Source organism: Canis aureus, chromosome 19, assembly GCF_053574225.1.
Source record: "Canis aureus isolate CA01 chromosome 19, VMU_Caureus_v.1.0, whole genome shotgun sequence".
Classification (NCBI taxonomy): Eukaryota; Metazoa; Chordata; class Mammalia; order Carnivora; family Canidae; genus Canis; species Canis aureus.
Genome location: NC_135629.1, coordinates 38,818,232 through 38,840,315, shown reverse-complemented (window position 1 = coordinate 38,840,315; position 22,084 = coordinate 38,818,232). Strand labels below are relative to the sequence as shown.

At 60.0% G+C, this 22,084-nt stretch overlaps 1 protein-coding gene across 1 annotated transcript; it reads right to left on the bottom strand.

Moving 5' to 3' along the window:
* Positions 1 to 14,328: 14,328 nt before the first annotated feature.
* On the bottom strand, positions 14,329 to 21,654 carry DUSP7 (dual specificity phosphatase 7). Its single transcript, XM_077858687.1, has 3 exons — positions 21,063 to 21,654; positions 19,151 to 19,585; positions 14,329 to 16,405 (listed from the first exon to the last, which is right to left on the bottom strand). Exons 1-3 carry the CDS (start codon positions 21,577 to 21,579, stop codon positions 16,098 to 16,100), a joined length of 1,260 nt encoding a protein of 419 aa, XP_077714813.1. The 5' UTR covers positions 21,580 to 21,654; the 3' UTR covers positions 14,329 to 16,097.
* Positions 21,655 to 22,084: the final 430 nt, after the last annotated feature.

Below are 22,084 nucleotides of genomic sequence, written 5' to 3'. Positions count from 1 at the left end.
TTTCCCATGAGGGATCTGGGGCGTGGCAGGGTTAGCAACAGGCCCAAGGTCACACGGCTATAGCCCGCAGCCGCAGCTCCGTTACCGTCCCCTGCTCAACCCACAACACACGGGGAGGGCCTCCGTGGTCCTCAGCCAGGGCAGCCTATTCTGCACAGCATTTTTAATGCTGCATCTCAAAATATCTGAACCCATGGGACTCAAAGTGCATCTGCGTGGCTGTGGGCGGCCCTCCAGAGAGGGCTTTGCAGGAGTCCCTTTGCCCCCACACCCTTCTCCCAGGTGGGGAGCAGTGGGAGGCTGCTGCCAAATTCACTCCCCTTCTCTCCACATAGGGATCCCTGAGGCCCGGGGCAGATGCCGCAGCAGCTCACGCTGTGCCAGGAGGCGCACCCGACCTGGCCTGGAGCCGCAGAGGCGCTGGGCAAGTGGACTCTGCAGCTCCACTTTGGGATTCCAGGCACATCTAGAGGCTGCAGCAGAGGCTGCAGGGGTGAAGCCAGGGCCCAGGCTGTGTGGCTGAGAGAGGCCAGAGCAGACAGGCCCCCAGCAGCTGCGGTAGCTCCTGTCAGTAGTGTGGATGCCGCAGGTGACTAAGGGACCCTCACCCGGCCTTTATGCTTGCTTTCGTGCCTCCCAGGCTCTCTCCCCACTGCCTGCGGGATCACTGGCTCATTTCGTGGCTCAGTGCCTCGTGTTGCTCAAAAGATGGGGGAAATAATCCCCTCCCCTTGAGGGTGAAATGAGGTGATGTGTGCTTGGAACAGAGCCTGGCACACAGGAAGGTGAATCCATGTAATTTCCTCTTCCCTGCCTCAGTTGGCCTGTGAGATCTGGGGGCAGGTGTCATGGCTTAAACTTTCTAGTGTAGCCTACAGTGCCTCTGGATTAATCACCTAATTGCTGGGTCATCCTCCTCGTCCAGCAGATTCTATCTCTGTTTCACGGACCCACACAGCTCACACAAGCCAGAAGCTCCACTCACCTCCTGTTGGGAACACAAAGGGTTTGCAGGCAACAGGGCCTGGAGGCAAGGGCAGGACAAATGACCTCCTGAGGGCCCGTCCAGCCCTAACCTTCTCAGGACCCAGGATAGGTAGGGCAAGCAGTGAGCTAATACCATGTTGAGGCTGGGGAATGGCCAAAGAGGGGGACATGAGGGCAGGTCCCTATAACGGTGAAATGGGTCCCTGTGGGGTGTGCTGTCAAAGCACCCACCAGCCTCTCCCAGAGAAGGACAGCCACCTCACATCTTCCCAGAAGCTCTCAGAATTAAGCAGAGAGTGGCAAAACAGCTCTGTGGAGAGCAGAGCCCACCCCCACTGCAGCCTATAGGACCAAGCAGTGGGGAGTTGGTGACATGACTAGAGCACTGCTTCCTGGGAAGGCAACGATCCACTCAGGGGACTCTGGACATCAGCTTCTGGAGCTGATGGGAACCAAAGGTGGGTGGCTTCAAGGGTCACCAGACCCAGGTCCTGCTCCTAGACATGGTGCCCTGACACCCCCACCCCCACCCCTGTCATGAGAGGGGAAGGACAGTTTTCTTCCCACGGCTTACCGAAGTGCCGTGCCTCACCGACCGCTAGCCCAGAGATGGCCGGGTCTGCTGAGCTCCCCCAGAGGCCTCTAGACCCCATGGGGGGCACTGGAAGGATGTCCTGTGACTAAAGGGGCAGATTCTGCTTCGATGGTCCAGGGCATCCAGAGCCCATCAGAAGACACAGAAGGTCAGGGCCCTGAAGGAGTCTGTGATCCATTAGCCACGTCTGCCGAAGGGCGACCTTAGACCTGACAAGGGCTTCGTCATACGCGGGGAACTGAGGTCCAAAGAGTAACTCTCTTAGACCACAGAGCAAGTTAGAGGCTAACTGCTTCTACTTTCCATCAAGCGGTGATTTTTTGGGGGCATATTCCTGGGAATAGGACTGCTGGGTTAAAGGGTACGTGTATTTTTAGGCCTTTGGACTCAAGTTGCCGGATGGCTTCCAAAAAGTATCTCCAGGTTCCCTGCCCCTGGTGGGCTGGGGGCAGGTACGAAGGGGAGGAGCTGCCCCAGCCCCACTTGCAGCTCAGTTTTGCCTGTGGCCTGGGGTAAAGTCACCTGAACGCCCCACCCTGCGGTAGCAGTTCACCTGCATCCTTACCCAGTGCTGTCCCCCCATGAGGACACCACATGTTCAAGCCCACCTTGCCCTCCTAGTCTCACAGGGACCCTGCAGAGACAAGTCCTCCCAGCACTGGTAACTGGTGAAGACATTTAACTCGGTCTGGGGCCAGGGCAGCTTCCTGGAAGAGGCAATGCCAGCTGGAGCAGGAGGCAACTGGCTGGGGGACAGAAGGGAGATTCAGCACCACTATGCCTCGGGCTCCCTGTGTCTCTAAGTCTCTCTGGACCTGGGCCTGACCCCAAGATGAAGCACCCCCATTCCCTCTTTCCTGCCCAGACAAGGGCTGGGGTTTGGGTGGCTGGCCCGTCTCCTCAGTTTCCACCCATACAGTAAAACCGGGACCTGGTGGAAGAGTCTGGAGACCTCATGTGAAGTCTCCAGCTCTGAGCAAGGGTCACTGCTGGCCCCAGACACCCAGGGAGCAGAATGCTCCTGGGAGGGAGAGCGTGGCTGAGTCCACCGGCATCAGCTGAGGCCCCAGGACTACCCCCAACCCAGAGTCCAGGCTCTGACCAACTGGAGCATTCAGAGTCCTACTGTCAGAGGAGAGACACCCCAGACCACCCTCCCTGAGGGCTTGACCCCTGCCCCCACCCCTGCCCTGAAGCCTCTGAGACCAGCCACAGTGCCCAGTTCTTCCCACTTACCTGCAGGGTCACCAGACTGTGTCCCCTACCTTCAAGGCAGCATTTCTACCCCCTCAGTCGTCCAGAGTGCGGCTGTTTGGACAGTGCCTGAGGGTGTGTTCAGGGCGGGGTGGGTGGGGGGATCCACCCCAGCCCAGGGCTCCGGGGCCACTGAAGGGTGTCTGGAAGCTCCTACACCTTGACCCAGTGACAGCTGTACCTATGCTCCCTGGGCCTGTGGCTCAGACCAGTCACTGCCACACCTGATGAGCCAGGTATCTTTATTATCTCTGTTTCAGTGAGGCTGGCAGGAGGGAGGGTTCACACAGCTGACCCCTTCTGAAGGCGAGACAACAAGCCAGTCTGAATACAAAGCCAGATGCAGCTGTGCCACGCAGCTCACCACCCCTCCACCCCCCGAGACACGGCAGCCCGTATACCATACCCTCTCGGCTAGGCTGTTTCCAGAGCTTTTTTTTTTTTTTTTTTTTTAAGATTTTATTTATATATCTGACACAGAGAGAGAACCAAGAGAGCACAAGCAGGAGGAGCAGCAGTGGGAGACAGAGAAGCAGGCTCCCCGTGGAGCAGGGAGCCCAACTCGGGGCTTGATCCCAGGACCCTGGGATCATGGCCTGAGCCAAATGCAGATGTGTAACTGACTGAACCCCCCAGCGCACCCCCCAGAGCTTTTGTTGATCAGAGATCCTGACCATAGCCCCTGAGAAGCTCAGGGACTCCCTGAATAGAGGCGGCAGCTGAGGCCCAGAGAGGGCAGGGTGGTCCTCAGATCACACAGCTTGAAGCCACTCATGTGCCCAGGGTGCAGTGGGGTGCACACCTACACAGAGAGAGGCTCCCCCACGTCTTGGGCTGACGGAAGCTGCCAGGAGAGCCCTGTGTGACCTCCTCAGAGGAACACTTCGTGGGGGAACAGAGACTGAGGACAGAGTCGAGTTCCATCCTGGAGTCCTTGAGATAGATGGGGAGGCCACCTGGGGGCCTGTTGGCTAACAGATGCTGGTGGGTTTGGCCTAGCAGGTGTTACCCAAGAACTCAGAGTGTCTGAGCTGGGAGGAGATCCTCAACAAGTCCAGCCAGGGTGCATTTGGGCAGACCGAGGTCCAGGGAGTGGGGGGACATGGATGCAGGCTTGTGGCCCTTCAGAGGCAGAGCTAGAGCCAGACTCCAAAGCCACGGCCTCCCTGCTAAGGAGCGCTTGGGCCCCTCTGTGCCTCTCCCTCAGACCTCAGTAGCCTACTCTGCTTAGTACAGGCCCAGCTTGGGGGTGAGCTGGCCACTGCTGGGACCTAGGACCTGGGCAGAGCCTGGACATTGGGGGCTGTGTTGGAGTGGTGGCCCTGCCTGGATGCAAAAATTACCTGAAGCCCCATTCCCCTGACCCCCACCTCACCCTGATGGCAACTGCAGCAGGTTGTCTGGGGATGCTGCTGGGGGCAATCCTCAGGGTCAGCAGGTCAGGTCCCCACTTCTGTCCCCAGGTACCTCGAGGCAGCCTCAAGCTGTCTATTCCCTGAAGGGTCTGCCTTGGAATTAAAGGCCGTCAAAGTGTGCTCCGAGTCCAGGTCTTGGCCTTTTGCACCTGGAGTTAGAGCAGGGGCTCAGCCCTTACCTCCTCCCCGGGCGCTGGGCTTGAGGCTGCAGGAGGCCTCAGGCACTAGAGATTCTGAGGCTGGAGGTCAGTAAGATGAAGGTAGCTTGGCCTGGCCTGGGTAGGAGAGCACCCACCTCCACCCCTGGCTGCCCGATGTGGCCCAGGCTGAACCCAGCACCCTCTAGCCAGGGCAGCAGCCCCACCCCCACCACATGCTCCTGGGAGCCCAGAAGAAGGGGTGTCAGGGCAGGCCGGCTCCAGGGAGGGCTGGGCCGGGCATTTCCTGCCGACGGGTGCCAGGCTCCAGTCCCCTGAAGGCGTGATTCTGTCATCTTAGTCAGAGGAAGTGAGGCAGGGCAAATGGGCAATGTGCGCGCAGTGCCGCCGGGCCTGGCTGGGCAGGGTTGGGAGGACGGCGGCTGTAGGAGCCAGGGAGTGGCCCTCGCCCGGCACATCCCCTACAGCCATGCACATCGTGTCTGCCCCCAGCAGCCAGCCTACCGGCCAGCACCCAAACAGGCCACCCAAGACCAGGCCCCAGTGGCCACCAGCCCCTGACTCCAGGTCCCTCCTACCTGGTTGCTGAGTCTCTGCTCTGTTGCTCACCTGCTGTGTGGCTTAGACTTGTCACTACAACCCTTTGAGCCTTGGGGTTCTCATCTGTAAAGTGGGAAAACTGTGGAACCCATTACCCCTGGCTTTCCCCTGCCCCAATATCTGGAGCCCACCCTCCTAGTCTGGCTCATCCTCAGGACCAGGGAAAGAGCCCACCGGGGTAGAGTCCAGGGCCTCCTTGAGCAGAAGGGGCAACCCAGGCCCATAGTGCAGGATCCTCTCAGGAACTGGCTGCTCCTACAGTTTATGTCGAGTAGATGTGCCCAGTGGTGATCCCCCAGCCCTTGGCACCACTCCCGTGGCTGGGACCCAGACTGATGAGCCTTCCTGTCCTCCACGGGGTGGTGATTTATCCATACCATGCTGCCTGCAGGCTCAGGCTGTGGGCACCTGCCACGAGGCCACTCCCCAGCCCATGGCCTCTGCTTCTGAGGGTGCCTTGGGCCCCCGATGTGTGGATTCTCAGGCTTTTCTATGACCCAGCTCTGACTACAGTGGATAGAAGAGGCAGTTTCTGTCTGGTGCCCTGGTCTGGGACCTCTTCCCCATGGTCGCATCTCTCTTCCACTGGAGAAGCCTGGCAAACCCTGGCCAAATGGAAAAAGAAGGAAGCCTGGGGCTCAGGGCTCCAACCCCAACCCCTAACAAAGGGAGGCGGGAAGTGAGGCTGTGTGTGCCAAGAGGGAGCCCTAGTCCTGTGGGCCTCTTACAACTAGGTGCTCTTGAGGGGCTGAGACTAGCTCAAGGACAAGCAAAGGTGGCCTGGAGCTAGCTCACACCGTGGAGGGTCACCGGGAGCGGAGGCCGGGCAGGGGCCTGGCGAGGACTGATGTGGAGAGACCTGTTTCCCCAGCACTGGCTGGAGCAGGGCCACAGCAGGGAAGTCTTAGCCCACAGGGTCGCCGACACCCAGCCCCCTTCCGGCAGATGGGGGGACCGAGGCTTCGGGAGGGAGGGAGCCAGGAGCACGGTCGGGTGCGGAGCCGACAGGGCAAGGTAAGGAAGGCAAGGAGGGTGTCTGGGACACGCGCGACTGGGCCAGATGGAGCGAAGGTGTGGGGCTCTGGCCAGGCTGGTAGTCGGCCTCCCCGCGCGGCCTAGGCCTGGGCGGGGGCAGCAGGGCTCAGGCTGGCGGGCTGTTGATCCAGCCCAACAATGATGAAATGGCCCCTTTGTCCTGCGGCGCCAAAGTTGCTGTGACTGGAGGAGGCGTGACGTGAAAGGGTCATTGTTCCCACTTGGGCAGCCACTCAGGGAGCTGGAGGACCGACCCAGAGCAGGCTTCGTGCCAAGGCTGCAGCCCTGCCTGCTGCCTGTGGCAGTCGGAGTGGCCTGGGCTCTCAGACTCCTACCCATGGCCACCACCCCGCAGGGCCGGCCAGAGCACAGGTGTCGCCGACCACAGTGTCCTGTCCCCTCCCTCCGCTGAGCTCTCCAGCTGGGCTGGTACTGCAGATCGTGTTGGGATGCGGCCCCAGTGCTGGGGGCTAGGCTCTGCCCTGCAGCATGAGTGCGAACCTGTGAGGCAGGATGCCGTGGGCTTGGGGAGGGGGGTAAAGAAGGTGCTTTGTCCTGGGGCAAGAAACTTGCCAGTGACATTCACATCCTGAGGCTGTGGTCTAGGGAACCCTTTCCCCCAACCTTCAAGATGAGGGGCAAGAGGCCCAGAGAAGGGAAGTGGGTAGCCCTGGGCCATACGGCACTAGCTGGTTGGCTGATGGACTTCCGTTGCCTCTGGACCCTTGAAGTCCCCTCCTTGCCGGTACTCTTCTCCCGCCCCTCCAATCTGTTCTCCCCTCAGCAGCTGACCCTGAGGTCTTTCTCAAACCCAAACCTGATTAGATCCCTCCTTGGCTTCCAACTGTCATGACCCCCCACACGCAGAGAAAGTTCAAGCTCTGATGCTGGCATTCAAGGCCTTCTCTGTGCAGTAGCAATCAGGGGCGAGAGGCCCCATCTACAGTTTGGAGTGTTCCTCAGCCGCTGCGTGGGAGCACTGACCACAGCAAAGGCTATTTTCTCTCTCCAGATCCAGGCTTCATTCCTTGTTCCCCCTGGTCCTGCCCCCTTGAGGGATCCCCCCTCCTCTGCTGCTCCTCAGGTCCAGCTGCCTCCAGCCTCTGGGGTTCAGGTGGAGAGCCAGGAGGGCTAGGCAGAGGTGGTCAGGAGGGGTTGGTCCAGGCCGGAACTGGAGCCCCTTCTCCTCACCCCAGGTGGCCCAGCTGGCTCCAAGGCTTAGAACTATTCTGCTCCCCGACTCGCCACTGCCCCCAGCAGCTGGCATCAGGCTCAGCCTGACCCAGGCTAATTAAACCCTCCCTCAGCCCAGGCGAGGCTCTGGCTCCAGCTCTAGACTTTTTTCCCTGGAGGGATGGAGCTAATTAACCGAGAGGGTTTAATTAATCAATTAGCGTGGCCTCCAGACCCCTCCACTTAGCTGTGGCAGTGGCAGATATTTATAAACAGGAGTTGCCAGACCCTTCTCAGGCTGGCTGGAACTAAACGGGAAGGCAGGCAATCCGGGTGGGCACGGAGGCAATAAGAACAGGGGCTGCAGGGGCAGGAGACCCAGCCAGGGGTGCGGAGACACCCAGTTCTGCCTCCTGGGCACCACCAAAGGCCTAAGCAGGTGCAGAATTGGCAACGCCTGGACGCATGAGGCTCCACAGTGAGCTGTGTCCTCCAGGTACACATCTATAGCCACAGGTCACACAGGCCTGACATCCAGACCCAGGCAAGGTCTGGAAGTGCCCCGGACAATGGCCAGGGGGCTGATGACACTCAGCTGGACCCAGCACCCTGGCCAACAGGGCCCAGGGAATGGGGCTACACAGAAGGCCATGGGAGCCAGAGGAGGCACCAGAACACCAGCTCGGGGAAGAGGTCAGGGAGGCTTTCTAAAGGAGGAGCCATCTGAGCTTGGCTCAGGGAAAGAATAGAGAGAGGTAGCCAACTGAAGGGGGCGTGGATGATGCAGAGTATTCCAGGAGGAGGAAATAGCATGTGCAAAGGCCCAGAGGCAGGAACAGCAGGAGGTTCTCCACCACAAGCCGTCCCGTCTCTGGGAAGCCTCCCAGATGAACTTACCTGTTAGAATTGGTGTCCCTGGTCTTTCTGCCCCTCCAGCCTGCACACTCCAGGACAGCCCTGACTCCACACTCCTCCCCAAGCCTCCTGACCTATTGTCAGCTCTCCTTCTCTACCTCTCCTGCCCAGTCCTGGGGAACCCACAGATGCATCCCAGTCCCTTCAGAAAGGGGCCTATAGATTCCCTCCTCTGAGATGCTACTTTCCTGGGGTTGGCATAGGTAGGAGACCAAGTGGTATCCAGATTGGCGGGGCCAAAGGCTCAAAGCTACCCTTTACCTCTCAGGCTGAGTTAGTTGAGAGGAGGGCGTCTCAATCCAGCCAGACCTGCACCCCAACCCCAGCACGGCACCTTTCAGGCTTCACTGCTCTGTCTTGGCTTCTTCCTCTGTGCATCGGGGATAATCCAGCACCTCTCTCTGAGGGCTGCTGGGAGGATCCATTGAGTTTATCATGTAAAGCTGGCAGGGTACCGTGGCCCACAGCAAGGGCCACATACATGTGCTGTTATTACAGTTCTTCCTGCCAGAGGACCAGATACTTAGCGCAACTCCAAGGCAGGGCGGCCGTGGGGGACAGCTGGAGGGGTTGCCCCAGGCAGGGGCTCCAGCTGAGGAATGGTTCAGCCCCCAGTGCTTTGCTGAGCCCCTGCTGGATGCCTGGCACCACCGACCGACACACGGCTTCTCCAAATCAGCTACAATAATAGCCAAGCATAAAAGATAAATGATCCTGCCTTTCTTTCAGAAACCAATTGGGAAAATGGAGCACAGGTGTTTGCCCCGGAAATGCCACTTCTGGGCACGAGGCCCAGAGAAAGAGCCCAAAATGCAGAAAACACGACACCCAGAGTCCTGGTCCAGAGGGCCTGATGGGACAATGAAGACCAGAGACAACCTGAGTGCCCAGTGACCAGGGAGGGGTAGTGGTGTACAGCCTCTCTCTTTCCCAGGGCCAGGGGAGAGGGCTGCAGAGGCCTGGCTCCAGGGTTCTGAGGGAAAGCGCGAGCCAGGCCTTTGTTCCTGTTGTGCCCCAACCTGGAGCACCATCCTAAGCCCCCCAGGCTATGCTCTGTGGAGGAGAGAAGGGAAGTAGCTTCAGCCAGCCCAGGTGTCAGGCATGTGTGAATGGGGGATCAAAGGCGGGCTCGCCCACATGAGGTGCTGAGGACGGGCAAGACTTAGGAATTAGAGGTGCTGGACAGGAGGGGCTTTGGACAAGCAGGGTAGGATAACAGGCTGAGCAAAGGAATAGCGTGAGAGACTGAACTCAACGCCCTTTCTGACAATCCCAGGAAGACACCTAGAATTGTCTGATCGAACCAGCCTTGGGCAGGCTGGGAGCACGGAGGGATGGGCCATAGAGCTTGGAGCAGGGGCCAGGGCTTACCTGGGAGCAGACTATAAATTTCTCAGACCCCCATGACCGGGAGAAACTGTGGGAGAGTCCCCTAGGCAGGTAGATGGGAGAAGCAAGTGTCCTCAAGGGGCTGCAGCAAAGGAGTCTACTTGAGCAAGGGGGGGGCAGCCTGGCTCACCCCTCCCCAGTCAGGTACCCTGCCAAGGCCCTCCAGCCCTGAACTCCAGCCTTCTCCTTTCAGGCTGGTTACTGGCTCCTAGGCTACTCCTGATACCAGGCTATCCGGCCCTTGGGATGGAAGTGAAGGTCTGGGCCAAAATCCCTATGTCCCAAGTACGAGGGCCATCAGAGTCCTTATTCTCATTTTTTTGCCTGTGAACACAGGGTACTTGAACTGGGTATGGGGGAGGCCGGCCGAGGTCACCCAGCCATCAGCAATAGCTGCCTCTGGGAGATGGCCCTTGGTGGGGTGGTCACAGTTAAATTGGCATCATGATTCACATTCCCAAGGCCCTTCATCCTGCTTTCTACTTTTTTTTTTTTTTTTTAAGATTTTATTTATTCATGAGAGACACAGAGAGAGAGGCAGGGAGATAGACAGAGGGAGAAGCAGGCTCCTCGCAGGGAGCCCAATGTGGGACTCGATCCGGGGACTCCGGGATCACACTCTGAGCCGAAGGCAGATGCTCAACCGCTGAGCCCCCCAGGCGTCCCCTGCTTTTTACTCTTAGACCCATAGCTCTCTTCCCCCGTCACCTCACAAGATTTTTAAGTACTCTCTACACTCAACATGGGGCTCAAACCCACAACCCCGCGATCAAGAGTTGCACTCCATCAATTGAGCCAGCCAGGTGCCTGAGGAAGAGGAAACCAAGAGTCTGAGAGGGCTGTGCTGCCACCAGGAATATCTCCAGTAGAAGGGAGGACCCTGGTGACTCCTGCCTCTCTCTGGGTGTTCAATGTGTGGATACACATTGAGGGGTGGGGGCAGGTGAGTGGGAATGCAGACTCCAGTGGCCAGGGTTCCAACACGGACCCACACATGTCCTGGCTAAGACTCCTCCTTCGATGAGGCATGGCGGCTGCCTTTCAGGCCATAGACACGGAATCAGACAAGCTGGGGACTTCTGTCCACACAATGGGTCCTGCCTCCCATGAGTAGCCTCCACACTGCTGGTCCTGCAGGTGTGGCTCATCCTCTTCTGGTCCGTAGTGGTCCAGCCTCCCCTACCCTGAGTGACGAGCTCAACCTCCCCACCATCCCCTGTCCTGCACGTTGCCCTTCAGACTGTTCTCCACTGAGTAGCTAGGGGATCTTTCTAGTGACAACCAGACCCTGTCAGCCCTAGGCTTAAAGCTCTTTAGGAGCTCCCTTGTTCTCTGGACCACACCTGGTTCCTCCCTGGCCCATCCAACCCTAGAGAAAGGGCTGCAGCTCCTCCTTTGCAAGCAGCAGGGGTGGAAGGACCTTGGGCCCGAGGACGCGCTGGTGTGGAAGGGGCCGGTGAAGATCCTATAGATGCACAGAAGCCACAAGGCAGATTATTCCCCTGGAGCTGTGGATGGGGCCCTGGGAAGGGGGTTGGCTGCCTGAGCAAAAGCTGTTCTGGCGGGCACTGGAGTCCCTTGTCTCCCGTGGAGGCTAATCTGACCCGGACAGAGACAACGGGGCTGAGGCCTCATCTTACCTCTTGAGAGCTGCTAATGATGGCCTTTCATGGCCTTGCCTGGGAAGGGATGACCTCACCCCGCCCGCGCCCTAATGAGAGGAGGCTGGAGTCAGAGGCAGGCGGTTCCTCCATCACTACGCGACCTGCTTGGGCTTGTCCTGTCTGAGAAACGAGGGGGCCGTGTGTGCACGCATGCGCACATGCGTATGTGTCTGGCCCTTCTCGGGGCCTGATAGAGAAGGCTCTCAGCCCGATGGCGGAGGCCGGATCTGGGTGAAAAGACACAGGGCAGCGGTGCGGGGAGGCCTAGCTTCTTCCCTGACTCACTCTAAGACCCCATCTGAGCCTCGTTTTCCCTATCTGTATGGGGTTGGGGGGACAGGACAATCCAGGCTCTCAGGTCTGCTGAGTATCAGGAGTTAGATGGGACCGATCCCAGAAGACCTCTGGGGGAGGTGAGAGGGCTGTGCTCAGGTGGAGTCCAGAGGAAATATATCAAATATCAGGACCCAGACATCCGTCATGCAACACAGGCTCCTGGGGTGCCCAGAGGTCGGCACGTTCCGACACCTGGTTCCCACATCAGGCTTTCCAGCTTAAGGGTTTGGTGTGGATGCTGGTGTTCCTGGCCACATCCAGACTGATGTAGAAGACGGCCCAATGCAGACATGGTGTCCAGAGGCAGGCCTGAGTGTGCCGGGCAGTGGCGATGTTAGGGGAGGAGGCAGGCTCCAGTGTGGGTTCGCTGCCCGCCTCCACCCTGCCCCATTCGTGAGGGATGACGATGTTTGCACCCTGGGGAGAGGCCCTAGTGGGTGGGGGGCAGCCCCTCTCCTGAGTGCTGCCTGCCCCTCCCCCAAGCTCAGAGCAGGATGCCCCTAGGAAAACATTCATCTCTTTTGTGGTCAACTTGTCAGATGCCCTGCAGGGGGGCTGCTCCATAGTTCTGCAAGTTCTTTCTCATGTCCAGCCTTAGTCACTCCTGCTGTTGCACCTGATTCATTTATCAGAGGACAAGCTGAGGGCCCCATTAGTCTGCCACCCAGCCTGACATCACCAGACTTCCCTCAGGCATGTTCCCACCCCTGGGGCAGCCCAGCCGGCACAGGAAATGGCTGGGGGATGAATGTGCCAGTGAGTGAGTGGCTCACATCTTCCTCCCATGAAAAGGCTGGGAAGTGGCTGGAAGGGAATGGAAGGGGGGGCACTCCTGGGGCCTGGGTTGGGATGAAGAGAGACACAGGAATCCAAAGGGAGGCAAAGGGGTGCCAGAAGGAGAGATGGGACTGAGCGCCCAGGAGCTAAGCAGATCAACCTCAGAGAGCTGGTTCCTGGTGCTCAGGGGACACCGGCATCCAGGGCTTCAGCCAAAGGTGGCTTGGGACAGACAGCGCCATGGGGAACAGCACAGCAGAAACAGAGTGGAATCACAGGAGCTCAGACCAGGAGACAGAGCAAGGGCCCATGAGGTGGCACCTGGGAGCTGGAGGAGAGACAGCCGTGCAAGTTTGGCTGAGCCCGAAGTCTGCCCCGCCATGACGTGGTCCTCTGTCCCCACCAGAGACAAGCTGAAGGGAACCGCAGCTGAGCGCGGTGCTGAGGTGCAAATTCCCTCAGATGAGGACACTGAGGGCCGGCGAGGCCACCTGGCCTGAGGTTGCACAGGAGGTAAAGCCCCCTGGGCCTCTACTTGAGGAGCTGGTTCAGGAGGCAGCACTGCTCCCACCCCCCACCCTGTGCTTGGGCACACTGGCACTGCCAGGCGCTTACTCGGCCTGTCGAGGGCCCAGCCCCCAGCCCGGCACCCGCGGGCTTCCCCGGCCCCGGCCAAGGGCAGCGAGAGGGAACAAAGGCCCAGTCTCTGCTTGCTCAGGCCCCCACCCCCTTGCCTGCCCCTGGCACAGAAGGACCAGGGCCCTGAGGGAGCCCAAGGGCGAAAGCAGAACCCGCCCCTTTGCCAAGGCTGTGAGAAGCCCCCTCCGCCTCCCCCAGGCCTGCTGGCTGCACCAGTGTTCCCCCATTCTAAAGCAAGCTGAGGGGGGCAAGAAGCTAGTAGCCACACATCTGGGATTGGAACCACAGGCCCTTTGCTTGAAGAACATGCCCTCTACCCCTCATCATACTCCTGAAGTCATGACTGTGCTCTGGTTGAATGTAACATGGTCAGAGGTGCCAGGGACAAAAAAACAAGTAGAGCCCGGGAGTCTTTGGAAAGGGGAAGAGTTGCCCTGACCCACTGCACCTGCCTACTTGCCTGCGGCCAGCCAGGTGGTGGTCACCGCAGAAAGGATAAAGGCAGAAGACAGGCAGAGATGAGGAAATGGAGTCAGCACCTAGTTCCTGCCTGAGGCTCACTCAACCCAGTCAGAGGCAAAGGAAACGTAAATCCCTCCGAAGTTCCATTCCACATGGAGCTAGGTCACCCACCGAGGGCCTCACATCCCCAGGCCATGGCCACCATCCTTCCTCCAGCCCCCAGAAGGGCTCTGCATGGTGGGTGGACGCTCACTTGCTCTGGAGAAGCCAGGCATGGCCAGTTCCATCCTGTAGGCCCAGACCAGGAAACCAATTAAACATGTTCCTCGTGCCCCAAGCATAAAAAGCACAGGGTATCTGAGTGTGAATGATTCCACTTCACAGATGGGAAGAGAGGCCAAAGGGTTTGAGTGACCTGAGGCTGCCCAGCTCCTGGGGAGCAGAGCAGGGCTGACCAGTCACTAGCCAGGTTTCATATTCCACAGGCTTCCCAGGGACTATGGGAGGGTGGGAGTTGAGAAGAAGGATGAGGTGAACACACACCTCTGTTCCACGCACAAGAGCAAAAAGAGGAAAGCTCAGGGCCCCAGGGCCCAATCAAGAGCCCAGAGCCCTGAGCAAATCTGCCCAATGTCCGAGTAGACAGCCCTGAGGGATTCAGGGTGAGCAGGGGCCCAGTTGTGTGACCTCAGTCCCCCAAACCTCTCCAAGCCTCCATCTCCTGTCAACCAATCAGCAGAAGCCCATGGAGAAAGCCCTGTGGTCTCTGTCGATAGCACCCAAAGGCTGGGGAAATGCCATACCTCAGCTGTCTCCCCCAAGGCCCGGCCACTCCTCCCCCTCCCAGCCCAGCAGATCACCCAAAGTAGGTGCTGGAATGCTGCTCCCCCACCAACCCCCGGCCCCAGGCCCTTACTGGACACCACAACTTGTTTTAAAGAAAAAATAATATTTATTTGCAATATAAACAAAGTCCCGTTGCTGGTTCGGGATATATATATATGTATGTGTGTGTGTATACACGTATGTTGGGTCACAAATTTTCCTTCATAAGATCATAAAGCAAAACTGGCCACCCTCCTGGCATACTCTCATTTACACAAATCTGATGCATCTTTCCAGGTTTTTCTTTCTAAAAGTAAAAAAGAGAAAGAACCATGTACAGCATGGAAGCTTTTTGTCAATTTCTCGACTGTGGCAAGATTTTAATCCGCTGCCTTTAAGAATCCCTGAAAACCGCCCCGTGAGGTAAGACGCAGTGGGGCAGAGCTTCCGTGGCCTCGCTCACACACCAGGTACTGGCTCACTCAGGGACCCCAGCCTGACCACTCCCCACTCCCTGGGCCCCTGTGCCGTCCTGACACCTGGCGGGACGCAGGCTGGAGAAGGAACGAAACTGGAGGAAGATAACGGAATCCGTGGCTTTGTTCTATGGATCCTGGGAGGGGGTGGACAGAGCCCCATACCCCTTTCACTTGTCCATCCTTGCCCCTTCCGCCCCTGCCCTGGGATTGAAACGGGTGCGAGTTTCCTGGTAGTAGAAGGCATGGGCAAGATGAGTGCAGGGCAAGCGTCCACGGGACAAGGGGCCTAGGAGTGGCAGCTAGACCGAAGCAACAGCCAGGGTGAGGGACAGGGCTGGGCCTCCACCACCTAAGCTTCCCCCAGCCCCTGGGCCTCCTCTCTCAGTCACAAACAAATGGGGAGAGAGAGAGAGAGAGAGAGAGACAGAAGTAGTGGGTACGTAGAAAAAGGGCCCGGGGCCCAGGCCCTCCTACGGGCTGAGCCCAGAGGGCTAATGCTACTGCTTGGCAGCCCCCCACAGCCCCACCTCCGGTAGGGGTGGCAGCAGAGCCTCCCATCTCCTGCCTCAGGGAGGCTGCAGAGGCCGCTGGAGGGCAGAGAACGCACAGGCCACACACAGCCCACCCGGCAGCCCAGCAGTCACGTCTTGCAAGTACAGTGCCATGGGGCTGGGCCGAGAGACGTGGGCAGGACTGGGGGTCTGATGCCGAGAGAGCAGCAAGCCGCCCCTTCGAGAAGGGCCTGCTGCAGAAATGGGAGGCTTCACACATGTGCAAAACGCATTTGGTCAAGATCAACATGGGGTTTGTCTTTTTCCATTAAAAACAAAAACAAAAAAAACCAATCATTGCTTTTGGAAATAGGAAGAAAAACAAAACTGAGAACACTTCTCTCTCTCAACGGATCAGGGAAGGGATGAAATACTGGTTTATACAATCCACTGTTGCATGTAGCCTGAAAATAACACTTTTCGTTAAAAAAGAAAAATCGAGAAGAGCTTGAACACTTGCCATGCTCCGGGGAGCTTGGATTTACCTGCCAAAAGTAAAAAGTAAACTCAGGTCCGTGGATGTGTCTTTAAAAAAACAGCCAAACTGGCCGGGCCATCTGCCGGTGGAGTATCCTGGGACAAGGGTGAGGCCCCACCGGTCTCCCGAGGCCATGCGTCCCAGAGCTCAGGGCCTCCCAGGGATGTCCTGTGGAGAGAGGCCTTGCTGCAGGGTCCGCCCCCTCCGGGCACTGAGGGAAGCTTGGCCACCCACCAGCCTGGGCCTCTGGGCACAGGCCATGGCCCACGATGTCTAGGTTCTGGCTGGACGTAGCAGGAGTGGGCCGCCCACCTGGCTCAAGGTGGGCGTCGGGAGGGGCCGGCCCCGCCCACCTGCATCCAGCCTCACGTGGACTCCAGGGTGTTGAGCGGGAACAGGTTGTGGTTGGTGGGCGTGGAGAAGTAGAGCTGCTCGCTGGGGGTATGGTTGTCGCACGGGCTGCTCAGCCCCAGCGTCCGCTCGAAGTCCAGCAGCTGCCCCATAAAGTTGAAGTTGGGCGAGATGTTGGACTTTTTTCTCTTGACGAAGTCGTAGGCATCGTTGAGCGACAGATTCATCTTCTGCATCAGGTAGGCCACGGTGACTGTCACCGAGCGGCTGATTCCTGCTAGGCAGTGCACCAGGACGCCACACTTCTTGGAGCGGGCCTCATCTGAAACACACAGGCATGGGTTAGGAAGGCGCCTCCTCCGGGGAGCTGGAGTGGTGCCAGGGCGCGGAGGTTGGCATAGTCACTAGCTGGCGCTGACTGATTCTTGGGGGACCTGGTGGAGGCCCACAAGGGTGGAATGGCAGTTTGAGGTGGAGGTCAAGAGCACGAATGTGGAGAGGGCGCTGCCATGCATTAGCTTCAAGTCACTCATGTCCCGGGGCCTCAGTTTCCTTATCCATAAAATGGGCCCCCCTGTTCACAGTGCTCTTGTAAGGACCTGAGCCAAGAGAGGGCTCTCTGAACACTGGCACCAGTGATGGTCACAGTCACTGCTCGGACCACTACTGCGACAGCTGACTGCCCGGCCTGTGCCGAGGGGGTCACCCGTGTCCTATCAGGCCATCTGCACCACGGTCAGCAAGTTCATTTTATAAATGAGGTCACAGCCACAAAAACAGAGTGACAAGCCCAAGACCACAGAGAGGCTCCTCCTAACTCCTAGCACACCACTGTCAGCCCCTGGCCTGGCAGCAGAGGCCGAGCTTGTTCTCCTGGGGCTCCTGTGGGGACCCTTGCCGAGGGCTTCCTGGGAACAGGCCCAAGGGAGGCCCTCGAAAGGGAATGGGGGGCCCAGCCCTACACTCGGCGCTGCCCTGTCCCCCACACCTTAGCCTTACTCCTGCACAGCCAGCGACGGGCAAGAAGGCGGCATCTGAGGTTTTACAAGGGAGGCTAGACGAAGTGAGCCTCCGCTCTCACTTACGGGACTTCCCAGCAGACCCCTGCACCGGTGACATTCCCACCACAGCCAACCAGGTTCTGCGGACCCTCCCAGCTTCTCCCAGCGCCGCTCTCCGACTCCTCTGCCTGACATCCAGTAGGAGCTCAATAAACACTGGCAGAGCCACTGAACAGCTCAGTCCTGTAATCACTCCTCCCGGGGCCCAGGGACTGCTGCCTCTCCCCGTGCCACAGCTGTGCCAAGCACGGAGATTAACAAGAGGCAGCTCTCTGGGGCACTCAAGGTCCCCACACCTCTCTGATTCTGGGCCCGATGGGCGCCCAGGCACACAGTGGGCACTCAATCAGTGCACCCCCACAGGACGCTGCACAGGTTCCCAAGTTGTTCAGCCCCTAGTGCTCATTTGCTCTGGCAGAGCTGCCCCTCCTCACCCACTGGAAGGATACCCGGGGCTAAGTGTGCAGGAGGTACTTAATCCAGATTCAGGGACTGCCTGGGGGCAAGACTAGCAGGGGAAGAGAGAGATGTTGTAGCTTTGTGCAGAGTCCCGTGGTCTGACCTTGAGACTTGGGGCTAATGGGGTGGTGGAGAGGAGTCTCCAGCAGGAGGGGACACACCAGGATCTGGGGAACGCTTGGCCCCCAAACCCACTCCCGAGTGATCCAAAGTGAAACTGCTTCCGCTGGCTTTATTTTTAGCCTTCTCAGGGTGTGGCTGAACAGTGTGGGGGCTGGGGCTTGATCCTGTCCCGCTAAGTCCTAGGGGATGCTTGGGCCTCTAGTCCTTCACTTGTCCCCCCACCCCTATATCCTGTTCTGTCCCCAGATGCAGAGGGGCCTCTAGGAAGGATCCAGGCACCCATGAGCCAGGCTCAGCCCTGGGAGTCTGGAGTCCCCCTCTCTCCTCCCGTCTTGCTGGGGGAGAGAGTGTACACTCAGGTGGCACCCAGAGACCTCCTGGCCGTGTCCTCCAGGGCAGAGCTGGGAAGCTCCCGACGCCCCAGTCCCGGCCCCTCCCCCAGGCCTCAGCTTCCTTCCTTCCTCCCAGCCAGGCACCTAGTTTTGGTTCCCAGTAAGCGGATGAGGCGGGGAAGCCTCCCACTTCCTGTTATTAATGCTAGCCCGGCCCAGCTGACACCAAAACGCCCTCCACTGGACACAGCCGCCAGCAGGAGATGACTGCCCAGGCCACCTCCTCTCTGGCACTGGAGGCTGGGCACAAACACGGGGTCACTATGCTCAGAGAGCCACAGGTTTACATTCATCCTTCCCCACACCCTGGGTAAGAGCTGGGCCAGGAAGATGGCCTGCAGTCTAACAGCCTCCAGCTGGCCACAGAGGAAGCAGGATGGGGAGGGCAAAGATAAGGCAACTCGTGGAGCTTGAGTCAGCTGGGGAGGAAGGGGGCTGAGGGCTCTAAGCGAAATAGCAGAACATACTGCTCTGGGGGAGGTTCCCCTATACTCGAAGCAAGCCCCACTGGCTGCCGGGAGCATCCAGGGCCCTACTGAGCCACTCTGGGTCACCACATTCCAATAGCTGCCCATTTGAGGTCAGCTTTTGGCTCCAGGGCTACCCTTCAACCCCCTCAGGTACAAAATAAAGTCCAAAGAGGCACTGTGCAGCCCCCTCCTGGAAAACATGTGTGCTGAGGCGTGATGCAGAGCAAGTAAGACCTGTGGGAGGTCTGAGAGCTGTGATGTTTCAGCTTGCTGAGCCCAAAACAGCAGAGCCAGAAAAACACAAGCTGGACAGTAGAGTCCATGGGGTGCCAACAGTTGGGGGGTGGGGGAATCCAGGACTCAGGGGACTGCTCAGGTCCCGAGGGCCCTGGTGACTCACAGCAGGCATGGGTTCGGCCACGGGTGCAAGCTGGCACATGCAGGGCACACACAGGCTCCGACAGGCCCCGAGGTACCCAGTCAGGCGCCAGGGACACCCAAGTCCCGTACACACCTCGACGCACCTGCCCACCAACCCCACCCAGAGCATAGCGACACCTACCAATGAAGCTGATGGCCTCGGGAAAGAACTGGGAGAGGTTCTGGCTCCAGTGGTCGGAGATGGGGATCTGCTTATAGGTGAACTCGCCACCATGCTCAAAGGCGTTGGGCAGGTTAGGCGTGACGTTGAGGATATACTTGATGCCGTACTTGCCGAGCACGTCCAGGTTAGTGGAGTCCTTGGCACAGCCGAGGTAGAGGTAGGGCAGGATCTGGACGGGGAAGGCTGGTTGGCTGGATGGCACGGGGCTGCCGTCCGACTCGGTGGCACTGCTGGGCAGCTCTCGGTCTGATTCCCCGTCTGAGCAGTCGGAGCTGATCCGCAGGCCCCCCAGGCCCAGCACTGAGGTGGGTGGTGAGCCACTCGGTGAGGACGAGCTGTCCACGTTGGTCTCGCAATGCTCTGAATACTCTGTCTGGAACTTGTTGAAACCACCTGTGGCCGGGGTAAGAGGGCCTGGGTGAGAGACTGCCCATGCCACTGGCCGATGCCCCCAGACCAGTGGGCTGCCCAAAACCAACAGTGGCCAGGGCTGCCCCTGTCAAGCGCTATGACACCACCAACGGCCAATATGGGTCCTGCCAAGCATATTACACGTGTACCGTGTTCTCTACATCATCCATCCAGTGACCCACTTAGAATGGGAAACTGAGGCCCCAGGAGATGAAGTGACATGCCTGAGCTCCATACCCTGACCCATAAGGCTTCAGGGTCCCAGCCATATCACCAGCTTTAGGGCACTTAAGGCCAGGCCCCAGCTCATTTCTCTTCCACAGCTCCCATGCACACCTGGCACCCATGGGTGCTCCATAACCACTAAACGGTGAAGGAAAGCAGACAACCCCATCTCGACTCAGCACCTGTGGGTTTGTGAACCCCTCTTACAGATGAGACAGCGGGGCCAGAGCTGGGTCCAGGTCCGTTACAGGTCCATAGAGGGCCTCCGGTCCTTGTCCCTCACCCCCAACCACGGTCAGGGCGGGCAGCGTGAAAGCACTGGTTGGCTCTTTCCTCTCACAGTGGCAAGTTCGTAAAAGGGGTCCCAACTCCACCTCTCCCCCTGAGAACTCAGGACCCTCAGCCTTAGAAACACAGAGGGGGAGGGCTGCGGGGGCTTTACACAGCCGAGAACCGGGAGCGCCTTGCAGCTAGGATGGGCCCTGCGCCCGAGGGTGCCGCAGGCCTCCCCTCCCCTCCCCGCCTGCCCGCCCGCTGCCAGCGAGAGGCCATTTTGGAATGTTAATTGGAAACACCGGCTGCAGCCACTCGCCCCCCAGCTGCCTCCCCCTTCCACAAGCTTTAGGGCAGTAGGCTGGGGACTTGGGGGTCCCGGAAAGCCAGGGCAGGGGACGCTGCTTATAGTCCTGCCCCAAGTGCCTCTGAAAGGCTGTGACCCCCAAGTAGTGAGACCAAAGCGGGGATGCCCGGAGTCCCCCCACCCAAACGTCCCCATACCTTGGGGGTGGGGATTAATGCTGCCAAAGGCTCCTATATCCTGACCCTGGTCTTCCAGGGACACACACTCTAGGCTGGAGGAGCTGGACACGGGTGCCCTGTCATCTCTGGGGTCCCAGGAGGCGGCCCCTTCCTCGCTGAGGGGCTCAGCAGGAACCTAGGCGCTGCCATGGTCCCAAAACAGGGGGGGGAACAAAAAGGAAAGCCCAGGCCGGGAAAGTTTGTTCAGCCCACTCGAATCGTGCCGAGAAGGTGGTGCAGAGGGGGCCCTCGTGCCAGTCTAAACCCTCACCGCGGGGGCCGAGCTCGCGGTAGAGGCGGATGCGAGCCGAGCCGGGGGCGACGTGGCGCCGGCCAGGCAGGCGTAGCGCATGGAGAGAAAGCAGCCTCCGGCGGGGGCGTCAGGGAGCCTCGGGAGAGCCCCAGTCCCGGACGGGGGTCTCAGTGCTGCCCTCACCTTGGAGGTAGTAGGCCTGGCAGCCGTCGTCGCGCAGCTTTTGCAGGAGCAGGCCAAGCACCGAGGCGGGAGCGCCGGGCTCCGGCTGCCACTCGGCCGTGGCCTCGTCGTAGAGCAGCACGGTGGCCGCCTTGCAGCGCGTGGCGAAGCGCTCCTTGTCGGCGTGGTTGGGGATGATGGAGCGGATGGGCAGGTTGCCCTTGCGCAGGCGGCGCAGCATGAGGCCCGGGATGGCCAGGTTGATGGCCGTCTCGATGTGCGACGACTCGAAGAGCTCGTGCGGCCGGCAGTCGAGCAGCAGCAGGGACGCGCCGCCGCGCGCCTCCAGCTCCTCCTGCAGCCACTCGGCGCTCTTGCAGGGCATGGCCCCCGCACCCGTCGCCGCTCCCGCGCCGGTGCTAGTGCCGGACCCGGGCCCCGCACCGGGCTCCGACCCCGCCCCGGTGTCCCCAGCAGCCGACGCCCCCGAGGCCGACATGTGCGCCCGCGCTGGGGGGCCGCGGAGCTGGTTTTTCATGGGGAGCGCGGGCGGCCCGGGGCAGGGGCCGGGCAGCCCTGCCCTGGGACGGCGCCCCGGCCGCGCGGGCCCCAGCCGCGTCTCCGGGCGCCCGCCTCCCGCCGAGCTGCGCGCCCGCCGCCCCGGCCTCCCGGCCTCCGTCCCGCCCGGCCCTCCGCGCGCGCCGCGGCCTGACAGCCCCAATTAAACGGCGGCTCCGGCGGCCGCGCGCCGAGGCGTCCTCCGGGGGGCGGGGCCGCGGGGCCGGCGCCCGGGCTTAAAGGCGCCGCGCCTCCGCCGCCCCTCCCCGCGGAGGACGCGGGCGCGCGCGCAGAGACCTGCGCCCGCCGGGGCCCTCGCCCCAGCTCGGCGGGAACCTGGCTAGGACGCGTCTGGGATGCCTGGCCGAGCCCCTTCCCCTAAGCCCGCGCTCCCAGCTCCGCCGAGTCCTACCGTGAAGAGCTGCCTTAGGGGCGTCCTGCGCCCGGCATTCCTCCCCTCCTGCACTGAAGCAGAGTCTCCCCCG

Bases quoted from the DNA above. Each gene is read 5' to 3' on its own strand.
- DUSP7 (XM_077858687.1), bottom strand. From the start codon at position 21,579: ATGAAAAACCAGCTCCGCGGCCCCCCAGCGCGGGCGCACATGTCGGCC. The intron at 19,586-21,062 runs GTGAGGGCAGCA...CCCCGGCCACAG, and splicing joins CCAGGCCTACTACCTCCAAG to GTGGTTTCAACAAGTTCCAG. The intron at 16,406-19,150 runs GTAGGTGTCGCT...TGTGTGTTTCAG, and splicing joins CGAGGCCATCAGCTTCATTG to ATGAGGCCCGCTCCAAGAAG.